General features: G+C 40.8%; 1 protein-coding gene across 1 annotated transcript in view; it reads right to left on the reverse strand.

Annotated features, from left to right (window-relative positions):
• Positions 1 to 13,207, reverse strand: part of atf6 (activating transcription factor 6) — a 37,859-nt gene extending 24,652 nt beyond the window's left edge. The window contains exons 1-7 of the mRNA XM_053613772.1: positions 13,000 to 13,207; positions 11,834 to 11,910; positions 11,510 to 11,597; positions 11,230 to 11,327; positions 9,557 to 9,683; positions 8,972 to 9,139; positions 6,440 to 6,606 (exon numbers count right to left, since the gene is read on the reverse strand). Of these exons, the coding sequence (XP_053469747.1) occupies positions 6,440 to 6,606; positions 8,972 to 9,139; positions 9,557 to 9,683; positions 11,230 to 11,327; positions 11,510 to 11,597; positions 11,834 to 11,910; positions 13,000 to 13,099 (825 nt within the window). The 5' untranslated portion in view covers positions 13,100 to 13,207. The remainder of the gene's footprint in view (positions 1 to 6,439; positions 6,607 to 8,971; positions 9,140 to 9,556; positions 9,684 to 11,229; positions 11,328 to 11,509; positions 11,598 to 11,833; positions 11,911 to 12,999) is intronic.

Genomic DNA, 13,207 nt, shown 5'->3' on the forward strand with positions numbered 1-13,207 from the left:
TTAAGGTCATTCCTGCGGTTCTGTAGCTTTTTGCGTTATTTAATAATGTCGTCCTTGAAAACTTTAGGAAACTCTAGAATATTGATATCTATATATACACAGTGAGGGAAAAAAGTATTTGATCCCCTGCTGATTTTGTACATTTGCCCACTGACAAATAAATGATCAGTCTATAATTTTAATGGTAGATTTATTTGAACAGTGAGAGACAGAAAAACAACAAAAAAAATCCAGAAAAACGCATGTCAAAAATGTTATAAATTGATTTGCATTTTAATGAGGGAAATAAGTATTTGACCCCTCTGCAAAACATGACTTAGTACTTGGTGGCAAAACCCTTGTTGGCAATCACAGAGGTCAGACGTTTCTTGTAGTTGGCCACCAGGTTTGCACACATCTCAGGAGGGATTTTCTCCCACTCCTCTTTGCAGATCTTCTCCAAGTCATTAAGGTTTCGAGGCTGACGTGTGGCAACTCGAACCTTCAGCTCCCTCCACAGATTTTCTATAGGATTAAGGTCTGGAGACTGGCTAGGCCACTCCAGGACCTTAATGTGCTTCTTCTTGAGCCACTCCTTTGTTGCCTTGGCCGTGTGTTTTGGGTCATTGTCATGCTGGAATACCCATCCACGACCCATTTTCAATGCCCTGGCTGAGGGAAGGAGGTTCTCACCCAAGATTTGACGGTACATGGCCCAGTCCATCGTCCCTTTGATGCGGTGAAGTTGTCCTGTCCCCTTAGCAGAAAAACACCCCCAAAGCATAATGTTCCCACCTCCATGTTTGACGGTGGGGATGGTGTTCTTGGGGTCATAGGCAGCATTCCTCCTCCTCCAAACACGGCGAGTTGAGTTGATGGCGAAGAGCTCCATTTTGGTCTCATCTGACCACAACACTTTCACCCAGTTGTCCTCTGAATCATTCAGATGTTCATTGGCAAACTTCAGACGGGCATGTATATGTGCTTTCTTGAGCAGGGGGACCTTGCGGGCGCTGCAGGATTTCAGTCCTTCACGGCGTAGTGTGTTACCAATTGTTTTCTTGGTGACTATGGTCCCAGCTGCCTTGAGATCATTGACAAGATCCTCCCGTGTAGTTCTGGGCTGATTCCTCACTGTTCTCATGATCAATGCAACTCCACGAGGTGAGATCTTGCATGGAGCCCCAGGCCGAGGGAGATTGACAGTTCTTTTGTGTTTCTTCCATTTGCGAATAATTGCACCAACTGTTGTCACCTTCTCATCAAGCTGCTTGGCAATGGTCTTGCAGCCCATTCCAGACTTGTGTAGGTCTACAATCTTGTCCCTGACATCCTTGGAGAGCTCTTTGGTCTTGGCTATGGTGGAGAGTTTGGAATCTGATTGATTGATTGCTTCTGTGGACAGGTGTCTTTTATACAGGTAACAAGCTGAGATTAGGAGCACTCTCTTTAAGAGTGTGCTCCTAATCTCAGCTCGTTACCTGTATAAAAGACACCCGGGAGCCAGAAATCTTTCTGATTGAGAGGGGGTCAAATACTTATTTCCCTCATTAAAATGCAAATCAATTTATAACATTTTTGACATGCGTTTTTCTGGATTTTCTTGTTATTCTGTCTCTCACTGTTCAAATAAATCTACCATTAAAATTATAGAATGATCATTTCTTTGTCAGTGGGCAAATGTACAAAATCAGCAGGGGATCAAATACTTTTTTCCCCTCACTGTATATACACACACACAGGCAAGAAAAAGTATGTGAACCTTTTGGAATTTCATGGTTTTCTGCATAAATTTATCATAAAATGTGATCTGATCTTTATCTAAGTCAACGGTATTGACAAATATAACGTGCCTAAAATATCCCTCATGTCTTTATTGAACACACTCATTCCCCTCAATGATTGCAAGCTGGGCCCAAATCATGATGTTTCCTCCACCGTACTTTACGGTTGGGATGATGTTTTCATGATGATATGCCGTGCCCTTTCTACGCCAGATGTAGTGTGGTTTTTCCAAATAGTTCAATCTTAGTTTCATCAGTCCACAAAACATTTTGCCAATACCGCTGTGGAGTGTCAATGTGCTCTTTTGCAAACTTCAGGCATGTAGCAATGTTCTTTTTTAGTAAGCAGTGGCTTCCTTCGTAGTGTCCTGCCGTAGATACCCTGCTTGTTCAGTGTTTTACGTATTGTAGACCCATGAACAGAGATGTTAGCCTGTTCCAATGATGCCTTCAAATCTTTGGCTGTCATTTGGGGATGTTTCTTTACCTCATTGATGAGTCTTCGTTGTGCTCTTGGTGTCATTTTGACTACACATTTACATTTATTCACTTAGCAGACGCTTTTATCCAAAGCGACTTACAAATGAGAAAAATACAAGCAAAGCGATATATCAAGCAGAGAACAATACAAGTAGTGCTACCATACAAGATCCATTAATTGAGTTCCAGAAGAAGCAAAGTGCACAGAGTAGAGGTGTAAGTGCAAAAATTTTTTATTTTTTAAAAAATAAAAAGTTGGTTAGGTGTTCATGGAAGAGGTGGGTCTTTAGCGGTTTCCTGAAGATGGTGAGAGATTCTGCGGTCCGAATTGAGGTTGGAAGTTCATTCCACCACTGAGGAACAGTTAGTGTGACGGTTCTGGAAAGGGACCTTGCACCACACTGAGTGGAAACTACTAAACGTTGGTCACTATTCGATCGCAGATTGCGTGAGGGAACGTAGGCCTTCAGGAGAGAGTTGAGGTTGGATGGTGCTGTTCCAGACAAGGTCTTGTAGGTGAGCATCAAGGCCTTGAACTAGACTGGGCACCCACTTCTTGGTAGAGTAGCAACAGTCCCAAAGTGTCTCCATTTGTAGAATGTTTGCCTAACTGTAGACTGGTGAATTTCTAAAGTCTTTGAAATCACTTCGTGACCCTTGCCAGCTTTATGTAAATCAACAATTGTTGATCGTAGATCCTCTGAAAGCTCTTTTTGGTGAGGCATGGCTCACATAAGCATGTGCTTCTTGTGCAGAGCAAACTCCAAAAGTTTGAGGGGTTTTTAATCAGTCAAAGTAGCTGTAGTCCACACCTCCAAGCTCATTCTCTTAACGAGACTCCAGGTGTGCTAAAACCTGACTCCAATTGTTCTCAATAAAGACATGAAAGATCAGAAGTTATTTTGTGTTATTATTTTAGACACATTATATTTGTCAATACCCTTGACTTAGATGAAGATCAGACCACATTTTATAACAAATTTATGCAGAAAACCATGAAATTCCAAAACGTTCACATACTTTTTCTTGCCACTGTGTACATGTATGTACGTATGTGTGTGTGTGTGTATATATATATATATATATATATATATATATATATATATATATATATATATATATATATATATATTTTTTTTTTTTTTTTACACACACACACACACACACACACATACACTTGAAGTGGATACACAGTATATGCACTGAAAATATATTAAATCATTTTTAAAAAATCATCTGTACAATTATTTCCCCTGACTGTATATGCATGTTTGTATTGTAGTGTCCATGGCTGGGGTGATTAAAAAAGAGAGAGAGAGAGAGAAACTGGTGAAAGTGCCATGTACGTGGTATGACCTGTTTTATATGTATTAACATCTCTAAACCACAAAACAGAGCATACAGTCAGTGACTAAATCCTACTATTTAAGAACTACGCAGTGTGAGCACATTGGTAGATGTTTTTTACTATCCAAGTGAAAAACTGCATTTAATTTATTAATTTCTACGAAAATTCTTCTTCCTTCTTCTTCTGAGGTTAGGGAAAACAGTACAGTGAGATAACGGTAGTAAGTCTAGATGTTATATAAGCTTACCTTCTAATACAGCATGAATCATCTTCATGAAGTCGAAGTCGATAAATACGATTAAACGGATCATTACGGATTCGAATTTCTCAGCGGATGTAAGAAATTGTAGACACTTTTTAAAGGCCATTTAAAAAATATTAGAAGAGCCTCAAGACCAGAAACGTTCATGTTGACTATTAGTCAAAAGCCTAATGGGTTATTCGTTGCCATAAGTTGCATTTTTTTGCATGCTGTTACAGCTGATATCTGAACCAGATATCACAGAACCAACTAGTACTCAATAACTGCTGGAGTTCCAGGATCTCTAGCAATGATGTGTAGCAGGATGTTCATGAGGAAAGGGGAGTGATTTCTTGTGCAAATACAGTAGCTGGTCTTTTTTTATGTCACCAAGATATAAATGCAAAGTCATGGTGCTTTTCCTCAATCTGCTTATTTACGCGTAAAATGTTTTCGGCATTCTTTACGAATCCTAAAGTGACAAGAAATGTTCACCGACCTTGCTGGCTGGTATAACCATGCAAGCGTGGTCAGGTGTTCTCCCTCTTTTACCGAATAATACACAAATCAACTTTTGGCATCTGCATGATCTTATACGGCGTACGGTACTCTTGCGGAACCACGTACAGCAGCACCACCAACGGTCCTGCGTAAAAATTGAGCGAATGGCACAGTATGAACTGGAGGCTGAGGCGGATTTCTTTCTCGTCCAGACTGTACAGTAGATTCGTGCGTCCTATCAGTGACGGTCGTGCCGGGTGATTACAGAGTGACACGCCCGGTAGATTACATGTGTACTGAGGCTAATCTATCTAGACTACTTCACAGACACATTCATAACCTGCACAACGTGGATTACTTTCTCAAATCATTCCTTTTTTCAAAATGCCTTTGAAGAAATGAGGAGTATACAGTCTAAGCAAACACTGAATCCAATTAAAGTACAAATGACAGTTTTGTGCGTTTCAAACGAAAGCAGTGTTTAACGACAAGCGCAGCTTTTTCTCTCGACCGCTCTTGTCGCTCTGAAGCATGATTTACAAATAAAGATTGAACAGCAAACACGAACGATGGTGCGCATCAGTCTTTCAGCGAGTGTAATAGTTTTACGCCTATGATTAGACCCTTTGCTATAATAATAATAATAATAATAATAATAATAATAACAATAACAACAACAACAACAACAGTAGTGCTTTTCAAGCACCACTAACAATAATAATAATGGTTTTATAATATCACTGCTCACAGTAGACGTAAGGAAAGCATCAGAGTTCATACACCATCGCCAAACATAAGAATCGATCAAACACCGTGCAACAGATTTAGGGAGAGAAAACTGTAGGAAATATGAGGTATTATATGCTGAATCGCCGCCAAATCACACAGAAAAGCACATTCTCACAATCTGACCCCATTTCCACGTTCTGGAAACCTCCGTCTCCTCCTCTCTCCCTCGCAGACCTTCTCTTTATTTTACACCCACCCTTTTGACACGTGTCAGTCTAAGGAGGTGATTTTTTTTTTTTGTTTCCCCCCAAACTGAGGACAGCCCATCTGGAGTAGCAATTCGCTGCAAACCATTTGACGACCAAATGTGATCAGAAGCAGAACCAGAGCCTCGTTTTCTTTTCTGCGCTCCATTTCTCCATCTCACTTTCGTCAGCTTGGCTCAATGAGCTCGTTGGGTCATAACGATACGTGATGTGCACATATACTGTAGACCTTTCCCTAAAAGCTCAGTATAAATAGTCTTATGTGCATCACCTGCCACACAAAGCACGGGATCCATTCTGCTTTCACCAATAATGCTATTTATGATCTACTAATTTACTTGAGATTATCCACAATTCCTGTTTAAATTGTAATACTTGCATGTGCTGACAGATTCCAATCTTTCCTCGCGCTACACAAGTGGCTTTCTGGTTACTGGTCATTTGTGGGCTTAATGTTTCCAGAACTGTATATCCACTTCCTCTAAATCAAAGACGCTTCAAGCAAAATGCTAATATATGGCTAGCAAAACCCAAACCTAGAGTTAGCACTGTTTTCTTTGCTTATATCTATACAGGCCATAAGAGTGTACAGTAAAATAGTGTATAGAATATGTTATATAATAAAGTGTATAAAAAAAAGTGTATAGAATATAATAATAAATTGTCCAATGAGAAGACTACTCAAGGAGCAAGTTACTAGCTACTTCAGAAATGATTCAAATCCCGAATTTCGGGGCGTTTTCACACCCGGCTCAATTGCGGGATTTGTTCCGGAACCCGGCGCGTTTTCGCCCTTGGTTCGTTTTGTTTACACATATACTGTATGAACACAGCAATTACACTCGGAACAAAAATTGTGCACCAAATATATATATATATACACACACACACACACACACACACACACACACACACACACACTTCTACACGAATAATGTGCTTGATCAAGTTCTTTTTTGTGCATTGTTAGCATTGCGAACATTGGACATTTGGTGGTTTGGTGGTTGGAACCAAAGGACATTTGGTGGTTTGAATAATCTAAGCTGTCATCTCAAAACCAAAACCAAGCTATAGGAGCATGGTTTATTTTGGCTATTTTTTAATGACTTACATCCTCGTCTGACGGAGGGTTCCGGAGCGAGATGCCTACAACAGGAGGAGGGGCAGCAGGGGTGGCGGGCTTTGTGGGCACGGTTAGCACCCGGGTACCTGCGGGAACAACCTGTGGAGGCTGCAGCTGCAGAACCTGGGTGGGCTGAGAGAGCAAGGTGGGATGACCTAAGCAGAGAAAGGCAAACGTACATTAGAAACAGGCTCAATCATATCGGCTGTAAGAGGTACATCTGAATAACGCTATTAAACAAAATGTTTTTTGTTATTCTCCACAGCTTTCACATGCCGCCCACACTGTCAGAACTACTCGGTAGAGAGACTCTCCAGACTTTGGGCACTGAATGTGATCCCAGTGATTACACTAAAAGACCAGAGGAACAAGTTCTACACACAATCCAGGGCTTATTCTCAATGCTAAAGCATATTCCAGGCGCGGTCTCACACACGGACCACAGCTGTCACCGTATGGCGACTCGCCCCAGGATGAGTTACTGCTGTTACAGATCTCCCAGAATTCCACCAATATAGCAAATCAATACTGTATAAATAATGACAACACGTTTCACGGAGAAAACGCAGCAGTCATAAAATACTGGTGTCGTGTCCACCAGTGGCCAAGCGTGCACAGGGTTACTCAAGGGTCCTAGAAAGACCTACCAGTCAAGTTTCATAACAATAGCTGAATGTTAAACCTGTGAAATGCCTGTTGTAAGTCGAGGCCATGCTTTTTACGTAGGTAATCTATTTTATAAAACATTGGCCAGTGAGTTTTTAGCTTTCCGCATTTCACAGCATTAACATCGAGCTATCTTTACAAACCTTCAGTATGTCTATCTAGGAACAAACCAGTATGGCAGTATTCAGCTAAAATTTCACGAGGGTCCACTGACATTACATTTCTTGCTCAGGCAAGAAAACGTCCAGATCAGCAACAGTTACCTATTTAATGTTTAGCCATTGAAGCTTACTTCATGGTTAGTTCATAAGATAATTTGCTGTGATTATGTTTTGGTTTGTATTGAAGTTATTTCTGCTAAAGGGGGCAATACTAGCTTCGGAGGCCAAGGGTGTACTTATTTTTTTTCACAGAAGAATCTCACATCTATTGATATTTCTGTTGAAGAAATGATTGAAAAAGCTCATTTGCCTTGTGGTTTTGTTCAAGTATATCAACAGGCACTGTTTCAAAGATGATCAAATGTATGCTCGTCCAAATATGTATAAGAAAACAAAAAAAAACCAAACAACCATTTCCATGGGGTGTACTTATATTTTCACAAGCGTAAAAAAAAAGTCTAAACACCCCTGTTAAAATGGCAGGATTTGGTGATGAAACCAAAATGAAACCAAGATAAATCATGCCAGAATTTTGTCTATGTGAAATTACAACACATAAAAAATAAGTGGAAAAACATAAGTGTTCACACCCTTTTATAACGGGGGGCGTGGCTGTGTTCAAAATGAACCAATCACACTCAATCTCATGTTCAAAAGTAATCATCATACAGCTGTCATCAATGAAATTATTCCGATTAAGCACAAAAAAAGATCGGCTGTTTCTGTAGGATTGTCTTCACATCTTCTTGGTCTCATCTCACTGGTCCTGGAAGCCCTGGTCCACAAAGAGCTGACAAAGCATGTACAGGGTCTCGCTGTTGAAAGGAATCGATCAGGAGAGGGGTATAAAAAAAAATGTCCAAAACATTAGATGTACTTCGGAACACCGTGAACGCCGTCATCGACAAGTGGAGAAAACGCTGCACCACAGTGACATCACCAAGAACAGGACGAACCTCCAAAAGACAAAAACTTACTAAAAGCTGCTGAGAGACCTGCAGCAACATTAAAGGAGCTGCAGGAACATCTGACACGCACTGATTAATCCCTCGTATTCTAATCCTAATTCGCCCCGTCCCAACTTTTTTGGAAAGTGCTGCATGCATCAATTTCAAAATAAACAATTATCTTCAACAAAAACTATACTTGATTAGTTAAACCATCAAATACCTTAGCTTTATACGTTTTTTTGTTTACATACAAGTTAAAGTCCATTTACACATCACCCCTCTTTGTTTTTAGTAGCGTTTTCCATACTGTCCCAATTTTTTCAGAATTTGGGGTTGTAGATTTCAATATGTTGTCATTTGGCTGAAAAGTGACAACATTCAGAAACCAGGTTGGGGGGGGGGGATAAGTACACCCTTATAATTCCGTCAAAATATAACTACATGCTGAAATCTGTTGTGATTTTTGTTGTTAAATGGCTACACAAAAGAACCTTTAACTTATCTGACATAAGCCTCATATCAGAGGTGGCTTGTGAGCGTCACACTGGCTCACCGCAACGCTACAGAAATCCCATCTGAAGCGTGAGAACATTTTTACGAGTAAAGGACCAAACAAAAACCTGTGGATCTATTCAGAGCTGCGCAATACAGAAAAAACAACACCACACAAAGTGCTATGTTGCAACTCCGAAAAGTTTTAAAACACCACTTGGAGTGCTTGGAGTGACTGAACACTTCCTGACCTGCAGGGGGAGCCGGCTGGATGGTGATGGGCGCAGGTTTGACCACGGGAACGATGGTCGCCTGCACCGGCTGGATGATGATGGTTTTGGTCTGCAGTGCGGTGATGAGCGGTTTAGGCTGAATGGAGACTTTAGGGCTCAGATGAATAGGCCTCAGGACAGGTTTAACTACAAGGAAAAGAAAAGCACGACGGATTACACAACACCGACCAGACCGGAAAAGAACAACAGCGCACGCTAGAAATGCCTCGAGAAAAATAAAATGATGCATAAAGCTGCAGGAGAGAAAAATGACCCTACAGTAGGAAGGAAAAATTCCAAATGTTTTTGTTAGTAATTTTTATATATATATATATATATATGGTGATACAATTGTCATGAATAATCCATTAAAAATATTTATAACGCCACACAGTCAGGGTTATAAACATTCGCAGTTATTTTAGCTGTCGACCACGAATACCGCGGTGCATTGGAGTTAATATTAGATAATATTTTATGCCATCGCATGCTACAGTTCATATTTAAACACTGAACTTTGTGTGTGTTTTTTCTCGAACGTAGCAACAGGCTGAGCGCGTTCACCTTTCGTCTGATTTGTCTTCTTGACCGGCTGCTTCTCAGGAGGCGGTTGAACAGAGCTGCTGGAGTCTGAGCAGACCGACAGCGGAGAGGGCTGAGACTGGGTGGAGAGCGGAGACAGCGCTTCGTCCTGCAGAGGACAGAAAAAGAACATCGAGACACACAAACGCAGGACAACTGAAAGGCTCGTTAGTAATGCACCGGCTGCTCGGTATGGTAAAAGTACTCCCGAGCTGTCGGCGGGTTGTCACCGCCTCTCACAATGAGACTAACGAGCAGAGTGACAGACATTCGTTAGCACGCCAGCGTCTTAATTACATGGCATATCCACGTGAACGTGTGAAAGCCTTTCGCGCTTTTTCACATGCACACGCTCTCTCTATCACACACACACACACCCCCACCATCTGGACAGGTTAATGCGTATTCTCAGGACAGTTGTGAAAGTTCAATCTTCATTATATACTCTCAAACTGGATAATTGTGCGTTTCCTCGATGACGAACACTGTTTGGTACTCTGGTCTACTGTATACCAAGCACACAGCTGCAATGACGAGTACAGCTGTGTCGCTATGCACGTTTTACACGAGTATAAGAGGTCGAGCAGCGCCGGGTACAGCTTTTAGGTGTACAGTTATGAACCACAGCTCACTATTTTCATGCTGTCTGTTTCTGAGTGCAGGACCTGCCGATGCCTGGTTATGTTTGGTTGGAGTACTGATTCATAATAACAACGATAATAATAATAATAACAACATAATTAGTCCACCATTTTAAAAAATTACCCATTACTATAGAAATGATAACGTATTAGAACACTTGTTACTATTAACCATGTTGATTTTGATAGAAACCTTCTGACCAATCAAATTTGAGATACCGGCAGCGTCCGGAACCTTCTACTGGTATGCCATCGTTAACCGATTGTAGAAAACAACGCGGTCCTCAAATAAACAGACAGACAATCAATCATAACCTACACACATACATAACGATATACATGTATACCTCCTAGACAATTTTACTATTCCTAACAACTGCATTTATTACATTAAATATAATTTGCAGTAAGCAACATCCAGCTGCATGAACAGCTGTGCTACAAACGCTACTAATTAAGGTTTAACGCCGAATCTTACGTACGTAATTCAAGGTATTTGACAAGGTTTTTTAAACATAATTATGACAGCACATGGTTTTCGAGTAAACACCTGCAGGTTTGTAAACTCCACACGTTTACATATCTGTCACGGTCTCAAAAATGGCTGCAGAGGTTCCTGGGTTAGAACATATCTATCTGCAAGCGTCAAACATGATTAAATAAACAACATGTCCGGGCGGCATCTGTGAAGCCGCAGGCAAAACTCAGGCTAGCAAACATAGACGACTAGTTAATTTCATCACGGCCAGATATTAGGTTAATCACGCCCACGCCCTTTAGAAGAAATCTGATAGAAGGTGCAGGATGACAGGAACGGAGATCTGAAACATTTTAAAGACTACTACTAAGGGAATGACCACAAACAGGTGACGACTTAAACAAATAAGATGCAAAAGGGACACACTTAAAACAAACTCGAACTGAAAACACACAGAGGGGAAAAAAAAGTGAGCATCTCTTCTTTGAGCATGATTATTGTAAATCTAGGCTTCCACACACACAGAGTTTGCTTACAAGTAGAGAGTAGGGCGAATGGGCCTCGGTTGATGAGGGTGAAGAGACTGAACTGAACGTGTGGGTCGGAGAGAGCGAATCTACTGAAATGTCTCCATCTGCAGGTTAAAACAAACAAGTGATGATTCTCAATAACACTGCTGAGTGGAAATAAATAAATGAATACAAATTCAAAGCCACAATATGGTTTCGAAGCCTAAAGCGACTGCTTGGGTGTAGACGGATTCCCAACCCCGCTGCTGGAGTAAACCGTCACACGGCCCGAGACTAGTAGATCTACCTGTACACACACTGCTGGAGTCTCCCCACACCTCGGCGCTCCAGGCAGGGAGATCCACGTCCAGGTTCAGATCAGCAGCACTCCCCGTCTGTGAAAACACGCAACACCAAAACAGCTCTTCTAACAATCTGAGAGAATTTATTTAAAATAAATAAATAAATAAATATTTTTTAAAAACCACGCAGTTTAAATCATATCATGAAATCATTTCTTTTTTTCTTTTTTAAACAGGGTTAATCATCATGGAAGTAGAAATTGTTGCAACAAAGAAACAGAGAAATATGCATGTGTGTGTGTGTGTGTGTGTCTGATCGTCGGACTTACATAGCCAGCATTCTCTAGAGCCTGCAGCAACTCCTCAGCATCTCCCAGGCCGTCTAACTCATCAAACAAACTGATATCTAGACAAGAAAAGGACAGTGAGGTGATGATGGTGGTGATGATGAAAGGGATTGAAATGCTAACCAGTGTCAGGACCTATTCACATTGAATTGTACTTGCTCCAAAATATGCAAATATTTCTCCAAAAGTATTTTGAATACAAGTATAAAAGTATATTGCACATTGAGGAGTCATTTGCCAATGCTCACAATATATTTTTAATTCATTAAAAGATAAAAAGTCATATTTTCTCCATTCGTAGTCTGTTTAACAGCATTCCTATTAATCATTTATATAACAGCCATAAACACCAGAAGAAATTATATATCATATCGTATTCAACTCCTGGCAAACTCCCGGGAAAAAAATGACGGAATTGCCACGTAATTTGCATTTCTAAAACAAACACCAGCGCACATCTAAAAACGCGAATGAGTCTGCAGCTAGAAGAGACAGAGCGTGCTTACTGAGCTTAACCTGGGGCTCTTTTCGAAATGAAACAAGAGAGTCGTCAATTCAAACAACGGAAGGGATTTAAACACAAGTGCCCAAGTCATGCACTTTTTAGACGGTCCCTTAGTGACTCCATAAACTATAAAGCGCTGATGACCTGCGTTTCCCAAAGCCCATTTCCGTTTCCGCTTCCGCGGGCTTTAACGGGAGAAAATGTAAAAATATATTCAGTTGTATTGGTTCTATGTCCACTCAATACACATTATTAAGACAATATACATTATTAAGACAATACATATTATGTCCTTTTTGTGTGTTTATTTCTTGAGAAATAGAAGAGAGAAGCTCGAATGTACAGCGAATGTCCAATATAAACCCAACTTTAACGCGGTGTGCGCGGTTTACAAAACCGAGGGTACGGATTACACACGGCTGTATTTTTTTCCTTACCTGACACTAGGGGGCTCCGTAGAATCGTATTACATTGAATCATATTAACTTGAATCATGTAAGTGATATATGTTCACACACAGCAGTGATAGGTCTGTTAAATATGTCTGAATGATAAAAGCCAGAAGTGGTACGAAATGAAAAGGCGTTACTGGGAGCTGAGGATCAGCTGGTGCGTGCGTGCGTGTTTGTTTGTGTGTACTGACCCCACTCTCCGTCCTGATCGATGCACATGTTCGCCGTGTCGATAATCATAGCTGTAGGAGTGTCTGGCTCCTCGACGTTCAACAACAACTCTTTCGACATACTTTCGTGAAGACATTAGTGAGAGAATGAGAACGAGACGCGGTTTAACCCGCTGAACATCTACCACATCTCAGCGCTGATCAAAACATTTCCTGCTCGAGAAAAATC

The sequence above is a fragment of the Ictalurus furcatus genome, chromosome 25 (genome assembly GCF_023375685.1).
Source record: "Ictalurus furcatus strain D&B chromosome 25, Billie_1.0, whole genome shotgun sequence".
Classification (NCBI taxonomy): Eukaryota; Metazoa; Chordata; class Actinopteri; order Siluriformes; family Ictaluridae; genus Ictalurus; species Ictalurus furcatus.